A 24,905-nucleotide genomic window follows, 5' to 3' on the forward strand; every position below is an offset into this window, starting at 1 on the left:
TATAATGAACAAGGTCATATGTGTCATATCATACATGTACTGGAGGAACTTGGGAAAGTTTCCTGCCTCGGAGTTTCCAAAGGGGAGGAAGGTTGGGACCAAGGTCAGGACCCTTCTTTACAGCAGAGGAGGGAGGAGGCCCGCAGAAGACACAGAAGCAGTGCTCACCAGCAGGCAGGCCTGTCCACGAGAATCTCTGGAGCCAAGATAGCTTCGGAGTTGAAAACTACACCCAACAAGGTTGTCTCAGAAGCCAGCAGGAATGCAATGCTGCCCCTCAACATGGCTTCTCCCCCGACACTTGACAAGCTACTTTATAGGACTAAGGTAGATTGGGTAATGATCCTTCATTAAGCAGCTGTTTTCTTCAGTCCGAGTCACTGTGTGCCAGGTGTCTGCCCAGGGCTTCCTCTTGTCCTTGTCACATTTGACCTGAACAGCGGCATCCTGAAGGGGAGGTGATATTCACGTCATGGATGAGAAACCATACTGGCTTCCCACAGCCTCTAACTAGGACTTCATGCATCTTGACTTCTGAAGTCTTAAAGCCCAACTCCTGCTCTGTATCCATCACCGTGGGAAGAAGGCCTGGGCATCAAAGCGGCTGAACCTCGGAGGGTCCTGGCAGTTTTCTGAGGCTTTCTGCAACTCTTGACAAGCATGCTGGTTGGGTGAGTGATTTGTCTATGCCCTGACCCAAGCATCGTGGCCTCAGTTCATGGCTTTCCAGCATTTTCTTAACTGACGCTGTATCAATGAGGAGATGGGGATATCACAAAGTCAGGTCATACATGCTGGTCAGTGACCTCTGGGCTCCCTCTTTCAGCAGGGAGAAAACCTGCCTGTGAACTGACGACAAACAGTGACACCTTGTGGAGAATATAAGAAAGAGCTTTTCTGGTTGCAATTGTGTCTGGAAAGAGAATGTGCTCGAACACCCAGAAGGTTCCTAACTAACAACAAAGACACTCCAGTCAGAGGGCACTATGGGATGGAAGCAGCTTTATTTGTGGCCACAGTCTCTCCTCTGGAAAGCGGTACTCACAGGAGGTCCTGCACACACTCACAACCTGCTAGGCTAGGGTGATCTCCTCAGGGCTCCACCCACAGCTTGTGCTTCCCCAGGGATCAGGACCTTAGGGGCCCACATTTGAGGGGAAGTCGAGCTGAAGAGCACAGGCATACACAAAAGACTAGTGCAGAGGAGACTCCCACAGCCTGCTTTCAAGCACGAAGAGCCGAGGCCAAGAGGTCCACTGTGTCAGGCACACACCGTACAGTGTAGAGCTGCACTCACAGTGCCTGGGGCTAACTCTAAAGAGCTCCATCAGCCCTCAGTGCAGCCCTGGACAGAGGCTCTGCCATCTGTTGCAGGCTCAGAGGGGTGCTGAGCGTGTAACACATGGACTAGGTTCTCCTACTTGGGAAGCAAAGCACTGTGGTTGGTGCTGTGGCAGCACAGGACAGCCGAGCTCTATGTAAACAGTCTGAGTATGGTTTACAGGTATAAAAACGCATCAGCTAACAGCAATGCCTTGAGGGGTGGTTTACATTCATAGCTGCAACGGAATCAGGACAGCAGAAGTGTCACTGCTTGGCCGCCTGGGCTTGTGTGTGTGTGGTGTCCACTGAAAAGCAAGACTGCATCTGAGGAGGAGTGCCTGTGGCAGAGGGTGTCTCCTGAGGTGCAGTGGCATGTGCAGGCATGGCATCTCCAGTCTTAGCAGGAATTATGCATCTGGTGCTCAGGAGCAAGCCTGCCCAGCTCTGCTGAGGCTGTCAGCAGCTGTGCACTGCTTCAGTAGAGACACTAGCGAGTGAGTGGGGCCAGGTGAGCTCAGCCCTCAGCCCACCAGCAGTGCCAGTCCCTCATGCTGCCCACCGCATGAGTCATACTCAGGAGGACAGCTTGGAGTAGCTGGGAGGGGACAACTTTCTCTTCAAGTATTTGAGTACGTAGAGTGGGAGGCAGCTGACCACAGTGATAGCTGATACTTTCCACAAGAAGGTCACAGTTGTGATGAAGGCAACATCTGTCAGGAGGAGGTAGAGGAGAATGAGTGCCAACTACGGGAGCTCCCGGTCCCTAAGATTGTAGCCACAGCCCAGACTGAGCCCCCTCAGGATCCCCAGAGCCATTGGCTGCATCATGGCTGTGCAGAACAGGTTTGTCCTTGACCTCAGCTGTCTTACTGCACAGTGGTTTAATCCGTACACCTGTCCAGTGTGTGCTTCTCTCAACAGTGAGCACAGCTGGCACTGGGAAGGGCTTGGACACGACCAACAGGCAGCCAGTACCTGCAGTATGACTTATAGGCCATGCGCCTTGCTGCTCTGAGGACACAGGTTCCCTTTCTGTTAACCAGGCCATGGGTGCCCTCATGTGCAAGCCTCATGCAAGCTGCAGAAACTACAAGCTGCAGAGACCTCAGACTGCTGTGAGCAGCCGCACTGAGAGGCCCTGCTCCCAGTCACACTCTCATATCAGGAACTGGAGCCCAGGCTGTGCTCACGTCCAGCTGGAGGGAGCCTCCAGCAAGTCTGTCTTAGGGAAGGACCACAGGCTAGACCCCAGACTTCCCTCATCTAGCTAGACAGCTCCTAGGAGCACACGTGTAGAGCAGGGGCTCAGGTACATTCATGGGGCTTCCCTGAGATAACAATGCCAAGTTAGTGGAAGACTGGTTTTTATTTAAAAATTTAAAGAATTAGTTTAGCATGCTTATCAATGTTATTTTTTGCTAGATTTCTATACTCTGGAAGGGAATAACAACTTTACCTACCTAAGAAAGCGCCAAAAGACACTCTGCCTATACCTGTGCCGAGAGAACACATGAACAAGGCAGGTGAAGGACAGATTAAAAGAGGCTCAGACATTTTACGTGGTTAGTTAGCTGCTGATTAGAGAAATGCATTAAAAAGCAGTAGAATGTTATGTTAGCATGGAATGCACTTAGTTGGGATTTTAACCCTTCCTTCCATTGCCTGCTGCCACATCCTCCTTTAAGCAGATGACAATGTAACAATCATGTCACTAGCTTGGAAGGAAACACCCACACACTCCCTGATCTGCGTCAGTGTCTAGGAGTGCCCACTGTACAACTCTGCCCCACCTGAGCGGGTTTCAGGCCTCTAATGTCTGCCCCATGCATGAGACCTGTTCTGTGCAGTCTGGCCTGACAGGGGGCAGACAGCATCAATCTGCAGGAGGAGCATGGGGCACAGAGGCAACAGCCCCGCCTAGGGTCCTGTGACAGGCTGTTTTGTGTCATGTGTGTCACTTCCATGTACAGACTCCATTGTGCGTGTGCCTGTTACAGCAGTGAACTACAGAATGACCATCTGTCTTCCGCCCTAGTGCTTTGACTGTCTGTGCACAGTGATAGACATGCTGAAATGAATGCTATAAAAGCAAACCTTTCCCTAAAGGAGAGTGTGGTTCACACCACGCTCCAAAGAGGAGTGATGGTGATGTTCTCATTTGCAGCCCTTTCTTACATGCCAGATACACCATGCTTCCTTTAGTGTCCAGCTAACTTTCCACTTCCCATTCGTATCATTCCTTGCCCGCTGTAAAGAGATGGCCCTGTAGCAACTGGACTCAGTCACTGTGGCTGTGATTTAGGACCTGGAGCGGGTTTGTATTCATCAGTGTGCAAACTTCACACTCATCACCCAAAGTCACAGTGTCCCCATGTTGATGTGCAGGGTCCGCAGGAATGTGACTAACGTGTGTGGACCTGCCAAGATGAAAACTTGCTGCTGTCATGCGTGTGAAGATCACAAGAGGACCATGTAAAGGTTTCTCCTTTTGGAAGCCTGGGGCCTTTCCTTTTATATCAAGAAGTATCCTGCCTGGCTTTCAGGCAGCTAGAATCATGGGTGCACTGACCATATCCATACCATTTCCCCACTCTGCTTTCAACTCCAGGAAGCTGGGACTTCCCACACTCCAGGAGCCCAGTGAGGCCCCACGCTTAGCAAGATGCAGATGAGTACATCATCCTCTCTGCCCAGCCACGCAGACCAGGTTGACATGATCTGGCTTCTTCCATTTGGAGCCTCTGGCTGGGAAGAAGAGTGATGAAACCTAGTTGTTCGTGACAGAGTGGGCCAGGAGCGGGCAGACCAGTGCTAAGGGGCATGGGAGGACAGAGGAGTGTAGGTTCTCAGATAGGGACTGCTGAGGAAACCCAGCACACATCACATAGGATCTTTTTTCTTAGGAACCTGAGCTTAGGGAAGCACCATAGTCCCCAGGCCTCCTGGCAAGTAAATCTCAATGAGCTGGGCTGGGGAAAGGTCAGGAACGGGATGGAAGCGTCAGGCTCTGGGCTCCACGCTAAGGAGGCACTGGTGAAGACACCCTCTTTACATGGTGAGGAGCCTAAGGCTGCCATCGAGAGCCTGACTGGGCTGCTCGGGCTGCTGTAACTTCTGCAGACATCGGAAGGAAGTGGGACACATGTGTCTCAAGCCTTGAAGCAGTCAGTGTCTCCACCATGAAAACATAAACAGTGCAGCTCTATAGGGAACATGAGTGAAGCAGGCATCAGTACGGTGCTGAAGATCTTCATTTTATAAATCACTACCAGATTTTTATCTTTCCATAAAAATAGCCTGTGTGGTAAAGCTTTCTGCTATGGCATTTGTCCATAAGAGACGGTGGAGGCGATGACGGCCAAGGGTTAGGATCACTCACAGATAATGAATCAAAGCCTCGAGCACTTACCAAAATACTCATTGAGAAAAGCAAGGGAGGCAACATAGCAGCCCAGGCTGAGGAACTCCGCCACCACCATCAGCCAGTGCCAAGTCCTGATAGTCAGGGCCACCATGAGCAGCTCGGTCAGGATCAGTGCTGTGAAGGAGATGGCCACAACATGGACAAACTCGGCCTCGAAGAGCAGCAGGGCCCCGTACATGAGGATGCCTCCTGGAGGAAAGAGTGGCCTTTCTCAGGGCAGCGTCCTTGCTGGCCTGGAAATTGCACTGTCATGTGACCTAGCTAGAAAGGGGAGCATAATAACAGCTGGCTCAAACACAGAAATGGGGACCAGGGACACAGACAGTCTTCACGGGGATGGAAACTGAACTGTGGTATTTGCAGAGACTCACAGACTTTAAAGATCTAGAGGAAGCCAACTTCCCCTTTGGCTGACTTCGCAGTATGTCTCACATGAGCCCTCTCATCGGCCGGCCAGTCAGTCATGCTAGGATAATCTGTCCCTCACTGGAACTCTAGCAGAGGGCAACGGTTTCCCATTTCATGACAGATGTCTCAAAGCCTCACTCTCATCGCTCTATGAAGACCACTGTGCTTATTAAGGTGTTCTGACCAGCTGACACACAACAGTTAACAGTACCAGTTTGGGCTGGAGAATGCAGCCGAGTAGGCAGAATCCTGGCATCACACAAACTGGGCAGTGACACCCCTGGAGCCCAGCACTTGGAAGGAGGGCATGAAAGGGTCAGGAGGTCAACAACAGCTCAGTTACATAATGAGTTTGACCAAACCCACCCTGGGCTACATGAGACCCCATCTCTAAAGTTCAAAACCCCCAACAAAACTCTCCCCAGACTATCAATCAATCCATACATCCATATGCTGGAAGGCCAGTCTACAAGAGAGACACAGGACTGTATTTAACTATTAGAGGTATTTTAAGCTGTTGCTATTTAATTTGCAGGTGAAGACAATATTGCTAAGACAACACAGACAGACAGACAAATCCCCACGTTGTTGGGGACGTTCAGTGATGAACGGACATGAATGGGAAGATGCGTGTTACAGGACACGCCTGGTAAAGTCAGGGTCCATCTTACCTTGGTAAATACTGATCAAAACCCAGATGAGGAAGGTCTTGAAGGAAAGAGATCTTCCCTGGGGGAACAGTGGAAGAGTCTGTTAGGACAGCAGGACAGTATGCCCGACTACGTCCCCAAGGGTCCTGGGCCTACCTCCACTCTGTCTAGCTGCCTTGCTGGGCACCGTGGGTGTGTACTGAATGCCCGTGGATGGCGGGGCTTTCATGTGCCCTCTCATCTCATCTGTGGATTCCTAGTAACCAAGAAATGGGTGCCTACAGACAAACGCTTCATTGAACTAGGAGATAAAGACTGACAAAATGTTTTTCTCTCTCCTTTGCTACTTTTTGGAAATAATGTTTATTTCTCAGTTTCCTCTGGACCCCACTCCCCCAAATGAAAATGATGATGATACTTCAGTTATGACATCCTAGCTGAAGTAAAATTTTCTGACTTGTTAATCATTTCAGGAAAATCTGCCACAGTAGTAAACCCAGCATAGAGAGATGGAATGGACTCTCATGGACTCTGCTTCACCATTTGACCTGAGCACAGGCTACCAGGGTGAGCCAGAGATAAGAGACACTGCCTATGCACTCATCCCCACCGAGTCTTTCAGCTTAAGACAGTGCAATAAAGCAAACACAGTCGTAGGCTCAGTCCCACTCTCCGTGCTAGAGAGCTGCCGGGATGCATGCCTGAAGGAGGGAAGGTGTGCCTCTCGTCTATGGAGCTCTTGCACACATGGTCCAGAATGGGGGAGCCTGGTCAGCCCTCAGCTTCTGCTTCTACTTGTGTGCCTCCCTCCCGGCACACTGTGATGTGAGTGAATCAGAGTCCAAAGTTCTATATTTAATGTTTCCCTTTCCTCAGCCTCACTCTCCTGGGAGCCTTTCTTGTAGCGAATTCGGGCATATGTGCCTACAAGGAAAGGCTGACTGCTGTGGGGCCCAGAAGACACATCAGGTATGCAAGACAACAGTCACACACCAAAGCTAGAGCCCACTGAACTGGTGACTGTTGGGAACTTTAATGATGAACATATGCAATGGGAGGATGTTGTTACTGGCTGAAGAGACAGCTCAGGAGTTGAGGGAACTTAATGCCCTTCCAACTTGCCACGTACAGCTCCAGTTCCAGGGGATGAAGACATTCTGTGGCCTCTGGACCCCTGCACACATGCTGGGCACGTATGTATGTATGTATGTATGTATGTATGTATGTATGTATGTACAGGTGCAGACTACAATTCAAGTTGTATTTTAACTGTAAACAACAGCTACACCTTTATTAAATATTTTCCTTGGTTGCTTACAAATGGATCTGTTGAGAGATCTCTGTGGTAAAATATATCAGCCACAGAAGCAATCCATTTACTGTGGACTTCAAGCTGATTATGAAACTGCTTTTCCTGATATAGAATGTCTGCTCCATTCAATGACACTGCTCTGTTCAATGTCACTGTTCAGTGACAAAATGTCACTCACACACGTCTCTGCCCATGGCACAGTATGAGCACACAGCTCAGGAGAGACATCTGTGTCCAACATACACCTCCTGTTTTGTCCTTGCAGGCCTCAGTTTTTCTCTTCTATGAAAGACAGAGAATAGCATGCACCTCCATAAGCCATACAATGAACACACAGAGACTCAGAATGACAGCACATTCAATGGGTGTCACCACCGATGTGTCTCCAATTAAATATTTGACTGTAGATAAAAAATACAGGGGTTGGGGATTTAGCTAAGTGGTAGAGCGCTTGCCTAGGAAGCGCAAGGCCCTGGGTTCGGTCCCCAGCTCCGAAAAAAAGAACCAAAAAAAAAAAAAAATGAATTCTACAAAAGGGTTTATTAACCTCAAGATGAATAAAAAATCATTAATATGAAAGCACAAAGTGTCACTGGTATAGAATGCATGTGCAGCTCACAAGTGACATGTGTTTATGACACACAGAAGTGGACTGGAACCATGCTGTGGTTATGTGCAAGCTATATGTGTGTATACTACTGTGCACACATGAGCAGATCTGTCCTCTGTGTGCCAGCAGAGGGACATTCTTGGTTTCTCAGATGTTTCAGGACTCCCTCTTTCATTACAGTATTCTTCCAGCCCATCTCAACTTACTTTGTTTCTTAACAGAGGCACAACGAAGGATTCCTTTTCTCTCATATTCCCAAGGTTGAAATGGGAACGAGGGGTGCGGGGGTGGGAGGGACAACACAACTGTAGTACAAATATATGGCAGAGTCAACTATGAAATGAAAGAGAATGGGATAGAAACTCACAAAGAGCAAACCACAGGTTGGTTGATGTACAAAGTGATGTCACAGAAACCTGTTAAGCTAGCTGGTCACTTTGCCACTGCTCTAGACTGTGCAATCTGATAGATGGCTTACTGCCCTCAGTCAATCTGCATCTGCGCCAGAGTCAGGGCTGACACACACAGTTCAAAAGATCACTCAGTGCTCCCAGGGGAGCTGTGATAGCCGAGGACAGTTGCCACACTCACCAGCCTGGGCAGCACTTGCTACACCCACAGACACTCAGCAACAATTGGTACTAAAAATTGAACAGGGGTATCACCTTGGCTATCCTAGTTGGATATCACTAGTTTTCCATTAATGAATTGGAAATCATTAGGACCCCTTGCTATCACAGACATTCCATATACTAGTCTCAACTGCCATCTGGCCAGCATTCCAGGGTTTCTTTGCCTTCAAGAACCTTAATTCTCCTCAAAAGCACTAGCCAGGTGTGAGAGAAAGATTCTTTAAAAACAAAACAAAGCAACATTAAAACCTGGCTTTTTTCCTTCCTTTTTTTCTTCCTTCCCTCCCTCCCTCCCTCCCTCCCTCCCTCCCTCCCTCCCTCCCTCCCTCCCTCTCTCCCTCCCTCCTTCCCTTCCTTCCTTCCTTCCTTCCCTTCCTTCCTTCCTTCCCCTCTTTTCTTAGGGTCTTGTTAAGGAGCCTGGCTGGGCCAGTACTTACTGTATAGCACAGGCTGTCTGTCCTTAAAGGCAGGGCAAGCCTCCTATCCCGCCTCCCACGTGTTAGGATCACAGGCATTGGCCATTGTGTCCATCTAACAGTGACTTGAAATGGTGAGGACAGTACCAGGGGACATTTGTACTCAAAAGAGTTTAGGATCAGGAGGCTGTGGCATCCCCTGGCTGTCACTGGTCATATGGACAGGATGGGCTTACTGAGGCTGTATCTACTGGGGCTTTACTGCTAAAGCGCTGCTGTCTGTGACCAACCAAGCATCTTGGGAACACACGTTCAGACAGAAATACCCACGTAGTGTCTTCACCTGTTTTATCAGGCACACCTGGGGGCTACTCAGAGTGGTTCCTGGTGTTCCTTCACATCAGGAGAAGTCTCCTTTCCACACTGGTGTAAATCTGGTAAGACTACTATGTATTGGTCTCTCCTGGAAGGGAGCTCCTTCTGGTTGAGGCACACGCTAGGCCAACATCACCATCAACGGCTCTGCGGCCATGCTTGCTTCCTGGTGTCACATGGTGCGCCAGGCTGGCCTTCATTTTCTGTGCCTGACCTGGAATTTACTTCTCCATCATTGCTCAATCCCACTGGCTGGAGAACACTGTAGCCCCAGATGCACTCCTGGTCACTGGTTCTAGGGCTTATCAGGAGTTGGCTGAGATGTGTATGTTTCTTGGTGAAGTCATGCTCCTGACAGCCCTCTTCCACCTGAGCTCTGTGTCTGTCAGAGCTCAGCAGTGTGTGTGGCTTTACTTCTGCATTCTCTTCCCACACTCCTGTGTCTGTCCTGTCAGTTGTCTTTACTGTTATTACAGACCAAGTGCCGGAATAGAAAAGTGAGCCAACCAACCGTGCTCTTTCCTGAGTGGTTCTGACAAAAACCAGTTTCCTTGCTGTTCATCAAAATCTTAGAGCCGGTTTGTCAATTTTCAATGAAGTCCAGTCTCTAAATCAAAGTTCTTCCAAAAGTGTGTCACAGTTCCCATGTATGCTTTTTGCAATGTCTTATCAGAATTACACTAGAGTGATTTGCTTGTTTAATAATGCTAATATTGGTATTATTTTTATATCTAACTCTTGCTAGAATTTAAGAATTAGAAATCACATAACATAATAGATTTTACTTTTGAGATTTCAAAATAATTATGGAAATTAAAATTGTGCCTTTGCCAGGGGGTGGTGCACACTGAGGCACAGGCATGACTGAGTCTGAGGCTAACCTGGTCTACAGAGTGAGTTCCAGGAGAACCAGGGTCATTCAGAGAAACCCTGTCTAAAAAAGAAAGCATTATTTTAAAAATCACACATTTTAAAAGACAGAATCACGTTGGGAATATTTTACAGAAGAGAAGAAGTGACAGCTGCAAGGTTCATAAGAAGGGCCAGCCGCAATTACTTACTGGGTCTCCTTGCAAATGGTTAAAACCAAACTAAGTCTGCCATTAGCAGTGAGGCACCCTGTGAGCTGTGAGCCATGCCACTGTCCCTGTTCTCGGACTCGCTAGCTCCCTCACTGTTTGTTCGTCCATCCAGGACACGTGGAGAAGCTTGAAGTGCTAGGAGAGGCATGGGCATGTCGATTTTCTGTTTGACGGGTATCCCAAGATTGAGTGAACTCACAATAACCAAAGCTTAATACCTCAGAGCGTGACTGGGCTTCAAAAACAGACAAGAAGTACTTCAGTTACAAATACATTATTTTTTGTAAGGAGAGCAAACTGGTATTTTTTTTTTTTAATGAAGGAAATGTTGCTTTTTTATGTAGTTGACTTATATTTACTCCTTCATTCATTCATCAACTATCTAGTGAGCAGATAGATACAGTTACATCTTCAAGGCCTAAAACATGCGTGGCGACACATAAGAAGGGGCAGGTAGAGCTCAATCCGACCAGAGCAGTAAGATGGATCTAAAATGCTTGTACTGTTTACATTCTTGACTAAATGACTAAGTCATCAAGTACACATAGAAGACAGGATGTGGTGGCTTCAAACAAAATGTCCCATAGGCTCAAATTTGAACACTTAGTATGGAGTTTCTCTTTGTAAAAGGTTAGAAAGTATGGCCTTGTTGGAGGACATGCATGGGTTTCAAGGTTTACAAAGCCCATACCAGGCCCGGTCTTGTGTTCTGCCCAGCAACTGCAGCTGCCATCCTTGTGAGAGGCCACACTGACTGGGAACTGTGCTCTTAAGAATAAGCTGTTCCATGGGGCTGGGGATTTAGCTCAGTGGTAGAGCACTTACCTAGGAAGCGCAAGGCCCTGGGTTCGGTCCCCAGCTCCGAAAAAAAAAAGAATAAGCTGTTCCTAAGGAGGTTGGAAGTTGGATGTGTGTGATGTCAAAGCATAATTTTAAAGCCAGAAACAATGAGGACAAGAATTTGAAGTAGATCATCACATCTTAACAAAACAGATAGTACAAAGATAAAACTGACAGATTTCTGGATCATGGAACAAGAGGACTTAGAGACAATGGGGGCTGAATTGCTAAAGTAAGGCAGGGATCAGTCTGGGATATTGAAACATTCTACTTTGTTGACCTTTACAGAACCGGAAACTTGACTGGGATGTAACACAGTTCAGACTGCACATGAAACTCCTTGTGCTTACCCAGTGTGAGCTTGAGTATACAGCTTGAGACTGAGTTACCTATTCTTGTCACTAGTGACAAGAGTTAGACGCCTGTACTGATGTGGGCTGGTCCTTACAAGGTCTAGGTCTTCACAAGTGATGAAGGCACGCTAATGCCCAGGAGCCTGCACCATCACTCTGAGAACATGAATCAAGGTGTCCTAACTCCAATGGGATGCAGACTGTCTGGATATAGAGAGGGTAGGGCAGGAGACTGGGGTATTTAAACTTGTATCAAAAGCTGGCTTCTACCAACCTTTTGTTAACCAAGCATTTGCAGTATTTCTGGAGATAAGGAAATGCATGAGTTACTAAAACTCTTAATTATTTGCAGTAACCTCCTACAGTTTTTGTTTCTATGACCTCCCCATGATCCCTATGACAATGGTCTCTTTTAGGATTCTAGACTCAAATGTTCCTTCTCGCTGTAATATGTATAAATCATGGAAGCTACAACTATGTTATCACTAGGACAATAGCTCACATTTATAACTTACTTATGGGATCACAGTGAAGATTTATTTAATATGAAAATAGAATTATTTGGATACTTTATAGCTCTTTTAAGAGGCTTTAAGTTTTACAAATTTGGTCTTTATACTAATATCATGAAACCCCCAAAGTAATGTGATTTACCCCACACCTATCCGGTGAGCTGATGGTCGGATGACTACAGTCTGGCCTGCTGGCTAGCAGCCTGCTGGGTTACAGTCTGGCTTGTTAGCAGTTAGCAAGGTTACATCTAATGTGCTAACGGTCAGCTGGGAAGCAACTAATTCCTTCTCACGGTACCATATTGCTACTGCTTTAAAATCAGAGTTGAAAATTTCCGGTTATCAACTGAAAACCTAAATTTAATTGAAAGTTGGTGTTTTTTTTCCTTCTGTGCCAGTTTAGGAAAAGCTAGCTATGCAGAAAATTCTGAAGTTACAATAATTTATACGTGCAGGGCTCAGCTACTCTACTACCCTTGCCCTCATTGTTTCTGGCTTTAAAAATATGCGTTCATGTCACACATCCAACTTCAACCCCCTTAGGAACAGCTTAACAGTTCCAAGTCAGCGTGGCCTCTCACGGGACGGGAGCTGCAGTCTTTGCTGGGCAGAGCATGCTTTGCACTGTCCCCACAGAAGAGCGCATGTTCCCGGGTCAGGAGTGAGAAGCACTTTCAAGTGTAATTCTGAAACCCACAACTAGAGACCTAGGGATGCCAGGCCACCCCAGCCAGGAACTCTAGGACTCTGGAGAGCGCTAATTATGCACTGGGTTAAAGGCGATACTAGGCTAGGCAGGCAGAGCCATAGCTATGGAGGGTCCTTTAAAAGAATCCAAACACAGGCCTGGATGTCTTTGCTAAATTCACAAAAGTTCCATAAATGGTTCAAAACTCTGTTAAATTCTTATGTATAATATCACATGACTATTACAAGAGTAGAAAACTTTTTTTTTAAAAAAGGATATTTTAAAATATGTTTTCCTAAGCTTGCCAAATGTCAGGGTGTATGTTATCTGAGGCTTCTGTCTCTGCTTTGCTGGAACACACAAAAGACCAGCTCTGGTGTGCTCTCACTGGACAAGACTAGCACTGGGGTCCTACCTTGGTGAGGTCCTTGTACAGCTCTGGGTAGAGAATTGCCATTTCTGGCTTTACATCTTGGTCCAACACTAAGGAGAACACCGGGAACATGGTGTAGATAGTTGCATACCTAGAAAACCAAGACCGAGTGAGTTTAACCTAATAGATGCTTGTGACACAACTCTGACCGTGTTTCTAGGGTCACAGGGAAGTCAAACTCTCAAAAAAACAGAAAACAAAATCTTACTCTGGAGCTTAGGTACCAAACGCAGCACAGCCTGCTGTATAAACCACAAACACAGAGAAAAGCATCCATTTAAGATCAACGTTTTCTCATTAACCTTTGCTTTTTAAACAGGGTTCTTACAGCCAAGGACACAGAGTAACTTCCTAGAAGGAAGGCAGGCCTTGTGATCCTCCTGCTTCAGCCTCCTTCAGCTGGGATTACATGGTGCTGTACCATCATATCCAGTTTTCTTGTTAAATTTTGGATGATCCCCGCAGACTCACAGGCAACCATCTAATACAGAGAAATCTTAACTTCTTCACACTAGCACTCAAATGTGTCTCTTTCTCTCTCTCCTCCCCCCCCCTGACCCCCTCACCTCTCTAGATTATAGGTCTACTGTGGAGACTTAGGTAGAAAGTAAGTTTTATGGGTGGCTTTCCAGATTCCATGCCTTGGAGATCTATGCTGTTGGCCTACACAGGGCCTTTCTTACAATTTAATGGTGTCTCATGGTGGACAAGCCACAGTTGCTGAACCACGTCTTCATTTGTGTAAATATATATTGGTCATTCCCAACTTGGGTTATTAAAATAAAACTGGTATAAACATCCACTCCTTCCCCTTCCTTTTTGATACAGGGTCATACTCTGTTGCCAAGGTTAGACTGAAACTTACTACATAGCCCAGGCTGGCCTCCATTTGTCCTGATTCAGTCTAGTAAGTGCTGGGATTATTTACAGACACGCACCACTCTCATCAGTCTGTCTCCATTTTTGTGCAGATGATCTGTCACTCCTTTGGGATGCAGTGTCACGACAATAGGTTCTGGTCACACAGCAAAGGCTTGCTCATTTTAGCTTCTTTTGCATGTCTGTGATGTGTTGCACTCTGTGCCAAGCACTTGCAAACAGCCTATCTGTACAATCCTACCTGAAGCTCCTTATAATCCTGTTGGATCCGACAGGTTCAGGAGAGCATGAACACTTGACAGGGCCATAGCTACTAATGGTGGGAGGAAACCAACACATCTGCGCTGAGATGTGAGGTCACTTAATGTGGTCAGAAACACACTGGTTTCCCAGAAGCCCACACAGATCCTTCAAAGAGGGTGTCTGTGCTGTGGGAAAAGACATGCTGCTGTGCAGACACAGTCCCAGAAGTAGTTCTGCTTTGATGATGCGGTGAGATGGAAGACGGCAGGAAGCCCAGAGAGACAGAGCACTCACCACAGAGAGCAGATTCTGACAGAGGATGGGTGACTCACAGGCCCTTAACAAAGACATAACTCGCCTGTTTTGGCTAAAGTTACTGAGAATTCTGGGAGGGGGTCACATGTACTCAGGATGTACTTGGACCAGCTGGCAGGTGGGAGGTCTGGCTTTGTCTGCCCTTTACTGGGCAGGAGAGTAGCAGAATACCGTAGAAAAAGGGGCTGGTGTGACTGCAGTGGAGGACAGCACCCATGCCAGCCCTCCATCTGACCCAGCAGGAGCCCAAATCTCACAAGGCTCACAGGGACAGCAGGATGGCCGCAAGTGGGGGCAACACTATGGTCAGGGCTACTTTTCAGGTGCTTTCTGACCATAAGCTGGAGCCCTGGTTTGAGATGCATTATTAGTCTTAATGGGCACAGAAAGTGGCAGGGAGAGCTTTATTCTGTGGTCACACAGAGACACTAATACTTCTATGATTTCTAGGTGTAACAGCTGAGGAAGAAGATGGGAGAAGTTACTATTTCTTTACTTAGAGGGAGTTTTCCTTTTCACACTTGGTTGACAGTATCATCTTGGCACGTGCACCACTATGCTTTTGAAGAACTTGTCCAAGGTTTCTTCTCAGTGGCTGCCTTTGAATGCAGGGCTTTGTCGCTGCTAGGACAGACTAGTCATGTCTCTCCCATTGCTTTCTATCTCGTTTCCTGGATGGTGGCTAGTCCCATTCCCTCATGGTAAAGTCATATTCCCACTAGGACAGGGCAGGCTCAGGAGGCCTACAGCTGTGGCCTGCAGCTCCAACCCCTGCTGATGGCAGTGTTGGCATGTACCCGTCCCTTGGTTCTGCCCCTCTCATTATGCTACAGGGCCCTTTTATAAAACCTCAGATCTGCCGTGGTTCTTGACACAAATTATGGCTTCCCCAAGAATACAAAGTCTAATGAGAAACTTAGCACAGTCTTCAAAGGCATATGCGTACAGGTGTTTTTCAAGTTTCTTCAAACTTAACATAAAATTTCATAGCAGTTAAGTCACCTTAAATGTCTATATGCAAAGAATTACCCCGAACACCTAAAGTACTACTCAATACGCTCCACATCTTTTTTAAATAAAAGTTCTCACATACACGAGGCTGAGAGGCACTGAGAACATCTGTTTCACTTACCCTACCATAAGGAATCCCTGGTACAGCGGGACAGATGCAAAGTAGAAGACCGAGGAGAACACAGCCTTAAAAGACAGAACATGGTAAGTGACACCAGCGCTACACTCGTACCATCTTTACAGAGGGATCTCACTACAGCACGATGACATCCAGTGGACCTCCCACGACATTGCCACAGCCCTCAGAGAAGCCACTGCCTGCTGCAGGACGGCGCACAGGCTTGATACCTGCATGGTGGAAATGATGAGGCCCCTGTGCATGACAAACTGGCCGAGTGCTGCAGACCGCTTGTAGCTGTTCCGCCCATGCACCATGAGCAGCCGGCCGATGTGTCTGAACTGTGTGATGGAGAAGTCCGCTGCCAGTGAAGCCTGTTTCCCTTCCTGAAGAAACACAAAGAGCCTCTGAGAAACATCACATACTGAGAACCACATGAAGCTGAGTTTTAGAGCTCATATGAACTAAGACGCTAGGGGCAGTGTCTGCTTGACACCCAGAGCATCACCCAGGATGGCATCCGTCTGTCTGTACGGACAGTGTGGGTGAGGTAGAGGACGCTGTACTACAGCCTGTGCACACACATAGACATCGGCTGCTCACAAGAAAGGGGCTTTGATCTATTAGCCACATAGAAAATAGGAAGGGAGAGGTTAGCACTGGCTATGGGGTCACCTTACCCTATCACATGGTCCCAGGCTACATCAAGACAATTCTCTAAACCGTAATCTAAAAAAAAAAATCTACCTCTGATTTTTCAAAGCTATCAAGGAGAGTAGAACAGACCAGTCAAGGGAAAAGCCAAAGTCAAGTTGTACAAGTTTTCTAGGTCTTGCCGTGTGTATTTGTGTTTGGGTGACTATTCAGGAACAACCAAAGTTGACACAAACACAAACGTCGTCATCTGTGGCTTAATTGGCAGGAGAGAGGGACGCCTCCAGAGAGTGAAGCATGTGAGCAGGGAAGAGGGAGGAGGCCAAAACAGGCAGAGAGGGCAGTGGTGACACGGACCTGGGTCTAGGTGCAGAGGACCTGACAGAGTTCCTAAGAGACGCCCAGGCAGCTGGGAAGGCTGCTAGTGTCCTACTGTCTGCCAGCATCACATGGCAGGACGTGAGGACAGAGCACAGACCTACCTTCCCTTCAATTCCAATCCCACAGTCAGCTGCCTGGATCATGCTCACGTCATTCCCTCCGTCACCTGAGAGGTGTCAAGGGGTGGAGAGTAAATAAATGTCTTTCTGTTTTGTATTATGTACTACTGTTAGGGACTATTAACAATTTCCTGTAACACAGATGAAATCAATTTTAGGGACATAACAATTGACCTGTAAATGCTAAAGAGTTGGCTATTTTCACATTCCACTGCTGACCGGAAGATGGAACCCATCCCACCACCCGCCCCAGGTCCCGGCCTGGCTGAAGCTGGGTGAGCTCACCGATGGCACAGGTGCGCTTTCTGGTGTGCTGGCGTAACAGGGTCACGATGTGGGCCTTCTGCGTGGGTGAACAGCGGCAGCAGACCACAGCAGGGCACTGGCAGGCCAGCTCCACAAGTTCATGCTCGTAGTACCTCAGGCAGACCTAGGGGACAGTGCTGTGACTCTATTGTCTGCACACCCCTGGGCTCAAGCGGAAGTAAGCAGAATTGCAGGAAAGCCTCAGCCCCTCCAGTGAACACACTGTGCCGCCTAACCCTACAGCATAACCTGTCCTGGGGCAGAGGGTTCAGTTGCTCAGGAGGGCAAGACGGGAAGATGAGCAGGGGTGGCCAGGCCGCTAGTAGGAAAGAGTGCAAAGTCTCCTAAAGGTACTGCATTGTGGGTGGAGACAGCTCAGAGGACAGGCTCAGTGGCTTCAGGACATTCGCCAGGCAGATGTGATTGAAAAATGTGTGTACTTGGGGTTGGGGATTTAGCTCAGTAGTAGAGTGCTTGCCTAACAAGTGTAAGGCCCTGGGTTCGGTCCCCAGATCTGGAAAAAAAAAATGTGTGTACTCCCCTGGAACCAGTATACAACAAATTCTGCCTGTACTTGGTTTCGGTGTTTCCCAGGCATGCATGCGGCTGATAAAGATCTTGGTTTGACCCATGACATCAGATACTCAAGGCCTTTCAAAGTGACAGTTCTAGTTCTTAGTTCTCTGTCTTTGAGAACTAAGTTCTTTGAGAAACCGAAAATCCAAAATCCCACAGTCCTGTCTTACAGGGACAAAGTCTTATTCATTCTCCAGGAACTCTAGCATCTTCTTGTCATGAAGGGACAGGTACTGGAAGAGTGGGTCTTCAGGTCCTGTGGCCCTGAAGGCTATCAACAGAAGAGAGACCCAGAGACCTAACTGCCAGATCCGTGGTGGGCAGAAGGTGTACACTCTGCCAGGAGCTGTGGAAAACTCCTCCAATTGTAGCCAGGATTCATGCACCCTGCTTCTCCCTGTGTGCCTGAGCGGAGCCTGTAGCCACTCTGTTCTCCTGTTTCTCTCTGCTCAGAGGATGAAGGTGCCTGCGGTCACATTCAAGGATTGCCTTGGGAGCCTCCCAGCACTCATTTTCACACACTTACACCTGTCTTAACCTGTGCCTTTGGTGTGACTTCTTCTACAGCTTTCCCTTTCCTGTAAGAGGTGTGCTTTCTGTTAGCTACTTAAACGGTGTTTCAGAACACATAGAATATAAGAAAAGCAAATTAAAGAAATTGATAAATAGAAAAGACTATTTGAAACATATTAAAATATAAAAAACACAAAGTGAATGGCATCTTCCGATCCTGAGGCACCGATGCACCAGAGTCACAGTTAGCTATGCTGGGAGGTGTCAGCAAGGAGGGGACGGAGCTGTCAGCCCTTACCAAACCTTGAAAGAACTGCAGGGTAGCTCTGAGGACACTGGTACAATATGCTACAGTATGAGGCCCAGGGTCCTAAGTGTGTTAAGAGGAGGATGGCAGCAGGTAGCACAGGAGAAGCTGGCATGTGTCTCAGCCATGTGTCCATGGGGCTGAAAACCATGGTTAAGGACAAATAACAACTGCCCAGTGGCCTCTCCCACATGGGTTTTCCTGCAGTCTCCCGTAGGGCCCTACACTCTGAAGTGTTGTGAGAATCTGAATAATGCCACAGGCAACCTCTGTACCACGGGTGCAGCTAATAAGAAATGTATGTTTAAAAAGCAACATACGGTTTTAGTAAGTTGAGTAGAAAATTATGTAGCATGCCTACTTACAATAGGGACTAACAACACAGGAAACTAACTGGAGGCCACTACCTCTTCTTAGGTAGCATCTGTCCCACACGCACAGAAACAGTGGTTTGGACAAACACAGAATATGTATGTGGGTAAATGTCGTGACCACTGGAGGCTGATGCTATTAACAATGACCAGTGGACCCAGAACCAGAACAGGGCCTTGAACTGCTTAACTTAAGCAGCTTCTAAACAGGAAGGGACAGAAGATGCATCAGGGATGGCTGCCACATGTCCTTAGGACTAGGACTGAGTGTCCAGCAGTCTCATATTCTACATAGGTACAAGAAAAAAACCCTCACAACTGCCACGACAGGAGTGGCTGGTTAGGCTGCTGAGGAGTAGGTCATCCAAGACCCCTGGTTCACTGGCCTGGAAAGACAGGCAGACACACACTTAATCAGAGATCAGTCTTAAGTGACAGATGGCCAATAGAATATGGTACTTCTGACCAGTCCTATCTTAGAATTAAGATACACACTATTATAGACTAGTCTGACCTCTGGAGACAGAGGTGCATGTACACAGTTAGTACATGCACATGCATGTACAGGGTTAGTACCTATATACACACTAAGGCTTACCTCCAGAGAGTCCCCAGATATAACCAGTGCACAGTCATGCTTCCTTCTAAATGCATTCAGCTCCAAATGGGCCTCTCCCCGATTGGTTACCTTCATTGGAGGAAAAAAAAATCATGAATTAAAAATGCAGGTAATAAACAAGACATTTTCCAGGAATCGCAGTAGGATCCTTTAGGAACTCTTTAGAGCCTACAGGGGCTAAAGCTCTGAACAGAAGTCCTGTAACATGCACGCACCTCTCACAGGGACTGGTTTCTGAATCGTGGTCACAAAAGCACGTGAAGGATACTACTGTCAAAAAACATTCTCAGAAGAAAGTAATGACCATGCATTTCCTACACTTTCTATAAGATGATTTATTAAACTGGTGTTGGGATAAGTGGGTATTGGGAGCAGTGCTGAAAATTATTGGTTTATAACATCACAAACATAGCTGTAGAGAATTATAAATCGGAATACCAGGGCCCATGGAAGTTGAGCTTCCCTTTCTCATACATCAAGTAAAAGACAAGAAATTATATAAACTGGGGTACCATTTAAACACGTTTCTTCATAACAAGTGGAGTGATACAAAATAATCCGTGAAGTTGCTTCTATGTTCTCTGCCATGAGCTTCAACTCACCCCATCCATGTTTTGCTTAAACTGCTATTTGGAAATACTAATTTTAGAGTGAAGATATGCCAGGAATCAATGCGCTGGCTTTGCACATGCATTCTGTGAAGATTTTATGGGGCATAAAAGAAATGATATAGGAGTGAAATAAATTAAAAGTTTCACATGATCCAAGTTAATCTCCGACTCATCCCTAAGTAGGTAGGTTTTATTGTGAAAATTTTAATTTGTGGGGCCATAACTCTGAAAAGTCAACAAAAATTGATCGGAAGTTTTATCAGAAGCATTAATAATTTAATTGCAAATAGTAGTCTGCAGGGCATAATTTGTGATTCTGATGTTTCAAAATAAAATACATTTACATGTAAATGATACTGAAATAACCATTTCTGTAGGTGCAAGCACTTTATTCAGACAGCTAGAGACACATGGTGTCTGCCTGCCCACCATCAATCATGACCCAAGGAACTTCTACTTCTTGTTTGAATTAAACTCATTATTCTTAGTATGTACAGTAAACACATGCATTCAGCTCCCTTCCATCACTTTCCCTGTTCAATCACAGAAGAGCTTCTAATCTGAAATGGCAGTGGGCTTGAGGGGCTTCTGCTCTGGGTCCAGCCTCCCTGCACGGGAGCTGCCTCTGTACTAGTGGTAAAGCTAGCAAGGAACATATGCTTAAAAAGCAACATACATTCTTTAAGTTGAGGAGAAAATTATTCAGTATGACTACTACAATAGGGAGTAACAAAAATGATTCATGCAGTAGAAAAATGCTTCCTAACTTGCAACCTATTTACCACCAAAAAATCTCAGTCATTCAACACGCATTTATAGAGTAAGAAAGCATCTCCAACATGGACTTAAGAGACGTCCAGCAGCTACTGTAAGTACATTTAACTGTAAGAGAAAACACTCTATGACTCAGCTCCATGTGGTGTGTCCACCATTACTTAATTTCAGTACTTAGGAGGAGAGTCAGGTGAATCTCTGAGTACAAGGCCAGCCTGGTCTACACAGGGAGTTCCAGGACAGCCAGAGCTACACAGAGAAACCTTGTACGGAGGTGGGGGGATCATAAAACAAAATAAACTTCAACCCTTCAAACCAAAAAAAAAAATCATTTAGTAATTCAAAGTGATTTAGGAATCTACTTACTGGTCTGAAAATATGAATGTCTTGTGTTCTGGACACCAAGTGTGAGCTTTTGGCAATGCAAGTAGCTGTTTCCAGTTTATCGCCAGTTAGCATCCAAATCTGAGAAATAAAGCAAAGCTTGTGAACCTCAGTACTGCATTTCTAGTTCTTTAAAGTGTCCCTGTGCACAGATGTTTGCACACCACATTTACAGGATTTTCTCAACAGGGATAAGATGAGTCTATGGAGAAATGAAATGTCACTTTACTGATCCTTAAAATGGAGACAAATTCTGACAGGTCCTTGGGGATATTATACTAGACACAAAAGGACAAATACTATGTAATTCCACATATATGAGGTGTCCAGAGAAACCATATTCGTAGGGACAAGGAGTGGGAGCGTGAGCAGGGAAGTTTCAGGTTGGGAAAATGAAGAATTACGCAGATGATGATAGCAATGGCTGCGGAACGGAAAATGAACTCAACTGTGCACCTAAAAGTGGCTGAAAGCCACTGTGCTTGTGTTTGGTACTGACTTGTGTAGGGAGAAGTCATCAGAAAGCGGTGCTCAGACAAACAGCTGAGACTAAGGCAGAAGCCTGAGGATGTCAGGAAGCAGCACAGAGCCAGAGACCACACAGACCTTTGTTTCAACATCGCTCTTCAGCTGGGAAGTGAAGTTCAAGCAGGCAGTGGGCCATGCACGAGACGAAATGGACTTTTATCAACTAAGGCATCAAAGTGCTCCTTCAACATTAAACTGCACACACATGCAGACACACTGTGAAGGCACACACTCGGACTCCAGCTGCTGAACTGTGGGTTAGCATTGTGTATGCAGTCACATGACCACTGGTAAGGGTTGTTTAAAAAAAAAAAAAAAGGTTAACAAAGAAGTCTCTGAACATGCAATGACCAAAAAGTAATTTAGAGTCAAATGCATAAGGAAGCTGCAGTGCTTCTGGCAGTGCCGGCTGGGATGCCCTGCAGCCTCGGTTCTGACCACACAATACACACTCTGCACTGTGCACACCCCATGCTATGCAACGTCCACGACTTCTGTGGCCTGGGCTCTAGACTACTGAACGTTATGAAGTACGCGGCTTGCTGTACAAACTTTTTATTTCAAAAACATGTGAAATAATTGTGAAAATAAAGACTGCCAATACAATATGACTGTCATTCCTCAGTATGTAAGTATTTGGTATATGTTTGGATTGTACTGTGCTAACAATGTTTTATTTTAAAAATTGTTTGAATTGTTGGTGTGAGTTTCACACACACACAAAAAAAACTGTTCAATTTTGGCTTAAATTTGGGACAGAATTCCCAATTTTTGAAATCATCCTAAATAAACCTCTGCTCCTTCACAATGTACTTATCGTAAAGTGGTATTTGCAGAGTAACTGTGTACGCACTGCTCTACCAAACAGTCAGCCAAGGCTTAACTGTATAAAATAAGGACATTGGTCTCATCAGTATGCAAATTTACTTGTCTTTAATGGTAAAATCATATGACTAAAGAATTATTTTAAAATAAATTTATCATTTATCACCAGTAAATATTTGGTTTTTAATTCTACTTAGGGTAATGGTTCTCAACTTCCCTAATGCTGAGACCCCCTAATACAGTTATTTATGTTGTAGCGAACCCCAATTTAAATTTCTTTCATTGCTACTTCGTAACTGTAATTTTGATACTGTTATGACTTGAAGTGTACTTATCTGATACATGATCTTCAAAGGGGTTGCCACCCGCAGGTTGAGAACCACTGACTTAGGGTCATGTAAAAACAGTTCTCTCAGGCAAAAAGGGATCGTGAGTGGAAAAAGTTTTCAAAGGCCAGGACTATAAAGCAGTAGAACGATCAGGGCATTTATACAGAGGACAAGACAGCCATGCACACTAATTCGCCGTCATCCGAGTCTCTTGGATTCTTTATCATGCAGAAAGATGTACTTGTGGAAACAGGAAATAGAGATGACGGGGTGGCACACTGATCACCCTAGTGGTGTAATCCTGTGCTCTTCTGCTTAATCAGCGGACTCTCATTCGCTTTGCTGCACCCCCAGTGATAAAGTATTACTATCATAAGCCGGGGAAGCACAGTCTGCACTGCCACTGCTGAGTGATCCCTGTCACTCAGGACAGTGAGCTGTGGCTGATAATCACTACACCTCAGAGTGGGATCTAGTCAGTGGTGACAGAGAAGAGTTAAGAGGGCAAGGCTGTAGAGACAGGTCATGAGCCCAGAATTACTGCAAATACATGACGTTTCTATACCAAGGAACTTTACTACTTTAGAACTGATAATCTAGCATGTACAGTCATAAAGCAGACTATAGGTATTTAAAACAGTCAGGTCATCTCTTCTAACTAACCACTTCTTTCCCTGGTGTGTTGGCTGCAAGGAAAGCTGAGCGCAGACGCCTGAGGTGCTGAGTGTGAGCTGATGCTGAGTGTGAGTGGCTTTCCAGCATGAGCTCTGCTTGTGGCGCTGTCCTGAGTGCAGCCTCCTGTGCCTCTGCTACCACTAAGGCTGACGCTCTACCCCTCTTGCCAGGCCTCTGCTCAGTGCTCAGAACAGGTAGTCAATCCAAGTAGAGCCGGGTACCACGGTGCCTCTGGCCTTCCTTTACTCTCTCTTCCTCATCCAGCTGGAGTGTTTCTCTTTCAAAGCCAAGTGGTACATTTCTCATACCAACTAAGAAAGCGGCTAACAGCACCTAACCCCTATCCCTAACCCTGGTCCTAACCCTAAACCCAGGACGACAGTTCCCACAAAGTACAATTTACTCTCTGAGTGCTAGACTTAGCCATAAGAGCTGCCGAGGAAGAGGACTGCAGTGCAGCAGGTAGGGAGGATGTCTCCAGGGACAGTGCTACCCTGGAGACCAACTCCACTGGGAAAAGGACTGGCCCTCACAACTCACGACACGCATGCCAGTTAACTGGACTCTTGCAGACACTGTATTCCAACTGCCAGTTTGCACACAGAGCATCTGGGAAGCTGGGCACTGAAAGGGAGGACCTCGGACAGAAGGAGAGGACCTGAGAGCTGTGTAGTGGCCACATACTCATGTGCAGTGACAAGGAGTGCAGGGAGAGAAGCACTTCTGCACCTGAATGGCATTCTTGGGCATTCCTGTAGCAAAGACAGTGCTTCACTCGTGGCTGGGCAGAAGGGCAAGGGTAGCTTTTCCCTGTAGTCCCTTCCTTCTAACTCTGGGAATGGACACACATTACTTCAGAAGCATAGGGGAGCTGGGCAGATAATAGCTTCTGAATGACCCTGCCTAACAACTGTCTACCTCAGGTCTAGAGCAGATAGAGACTCAGTGTGTGAGTGGTCAGTAGCAAGTGAAGCTCAAAGACTGCACTGGGTGTCTCCTGCACAGAACTCCTCCATAACTAGTGCCACTTGCAATGCAGTATGACACTTGAATCTACTCAAGGCCCACCGATGCTTACTAGGGGATTTCTTATGGGGAGTATACAAGATGCTTCTGGACAGGTTCTGACTGTGCAGGATGTTGACATTGAACAGAAGGTGAGGAAACAATCACCAAGGCAAGTGCTGAACCGAAGGCTGTGCAGACCTGCCAGAAGCTGACAGGCCCTAGACGACTCTCAGGAAGTACATGTGTTATGCGGGAGGACAGATCAGAGCTCTGCTTCAGGAAGGACAGATCAGAGCTCTGC

General features: G+C 46.6%; 1 protein-coding gene across 9 annotated transcripts in view; it reads right to left on the bottom strand.

Annotated features, from left to right (window-relative positions):
* Positions 1 to 320: 320 nt before the first annotated feature.
* Atp9b (ATPase phospholipid transporting 9B (putative)) overlaps positions 321 to 24,905 on the bottom strand; it is a 192,111-nt gene continuing 167,526 nt past the window's right edge. For 4 of the 9 annotated variants that reach the window (XM_017600874.3, XM_039096630.2, XM_039096632.2 and 1 more), the window contains 11 exons: positions 21,222 to 21,320; positions 19,450 to 19,539; positions 17,064 to 17,208; positions 16,761 to 16,825; positions 15,855 to 16,010; positions 15,628 to 15,692; positions 13,041 to 13,149; positions 5,827 to 5,884; positions 4,733 to 4,936; positions 2,784 to 2,816; positions 986 to 2,033 (listed from right to left, as the gene is read on the bottom strand). In XM_017600874.3, the coding sequence (XP_017456363.1) occupies positions 1,897 to 2,033; positions 2,784 to 2,816; positions 4,733 to 4,936; positions 5,827 to 5,884; positions 13,041 to 13,149; positions 15,628 to 15,692; positions 15,855 to 16,010; positions 16,761 to 16,825; positions 17,064 to 17,208; positions 19,450 to 19,539; positions 21,222 to 21,320 (1,161 nt within the window). In that variant the 3' untranslated portion in view covers positions 986 to 1,896. Of the gene's footprint in view, positions 4,937 to 5,826; positions 5,885 to 7,933; positions 8,061 to 13,040; positions 13,150 to 15,627; positions 15,693 to 15,854; positions 16,011 to 16,760; positions 16,826 to 17,063; positions 17,209 to 19,449; positions 19,540 to 21,221; positions 21,321 to 24,905 lie in introns of all 9 variants that reach the window. The other 5 variants (XM_006254983.4, XM_017600875.3, NM_001106130.1 and 2 more) reach the window with 4 other exon arrangements.

Source organism: Rattus norvegicus, chromosome 18 (assembly GCF_036323735.1).
Source record: "Rattus norvegicus strain BN/NHsdMcwi chromosome 18, GRCr8, whole genome shotgun sequence".
NCBI classification, from domain to species: Eukaryota; Metazoa; Chordata; class Mammalia; order Rodentia; family Muridae; genus Rattus; species Rattus norvegicus.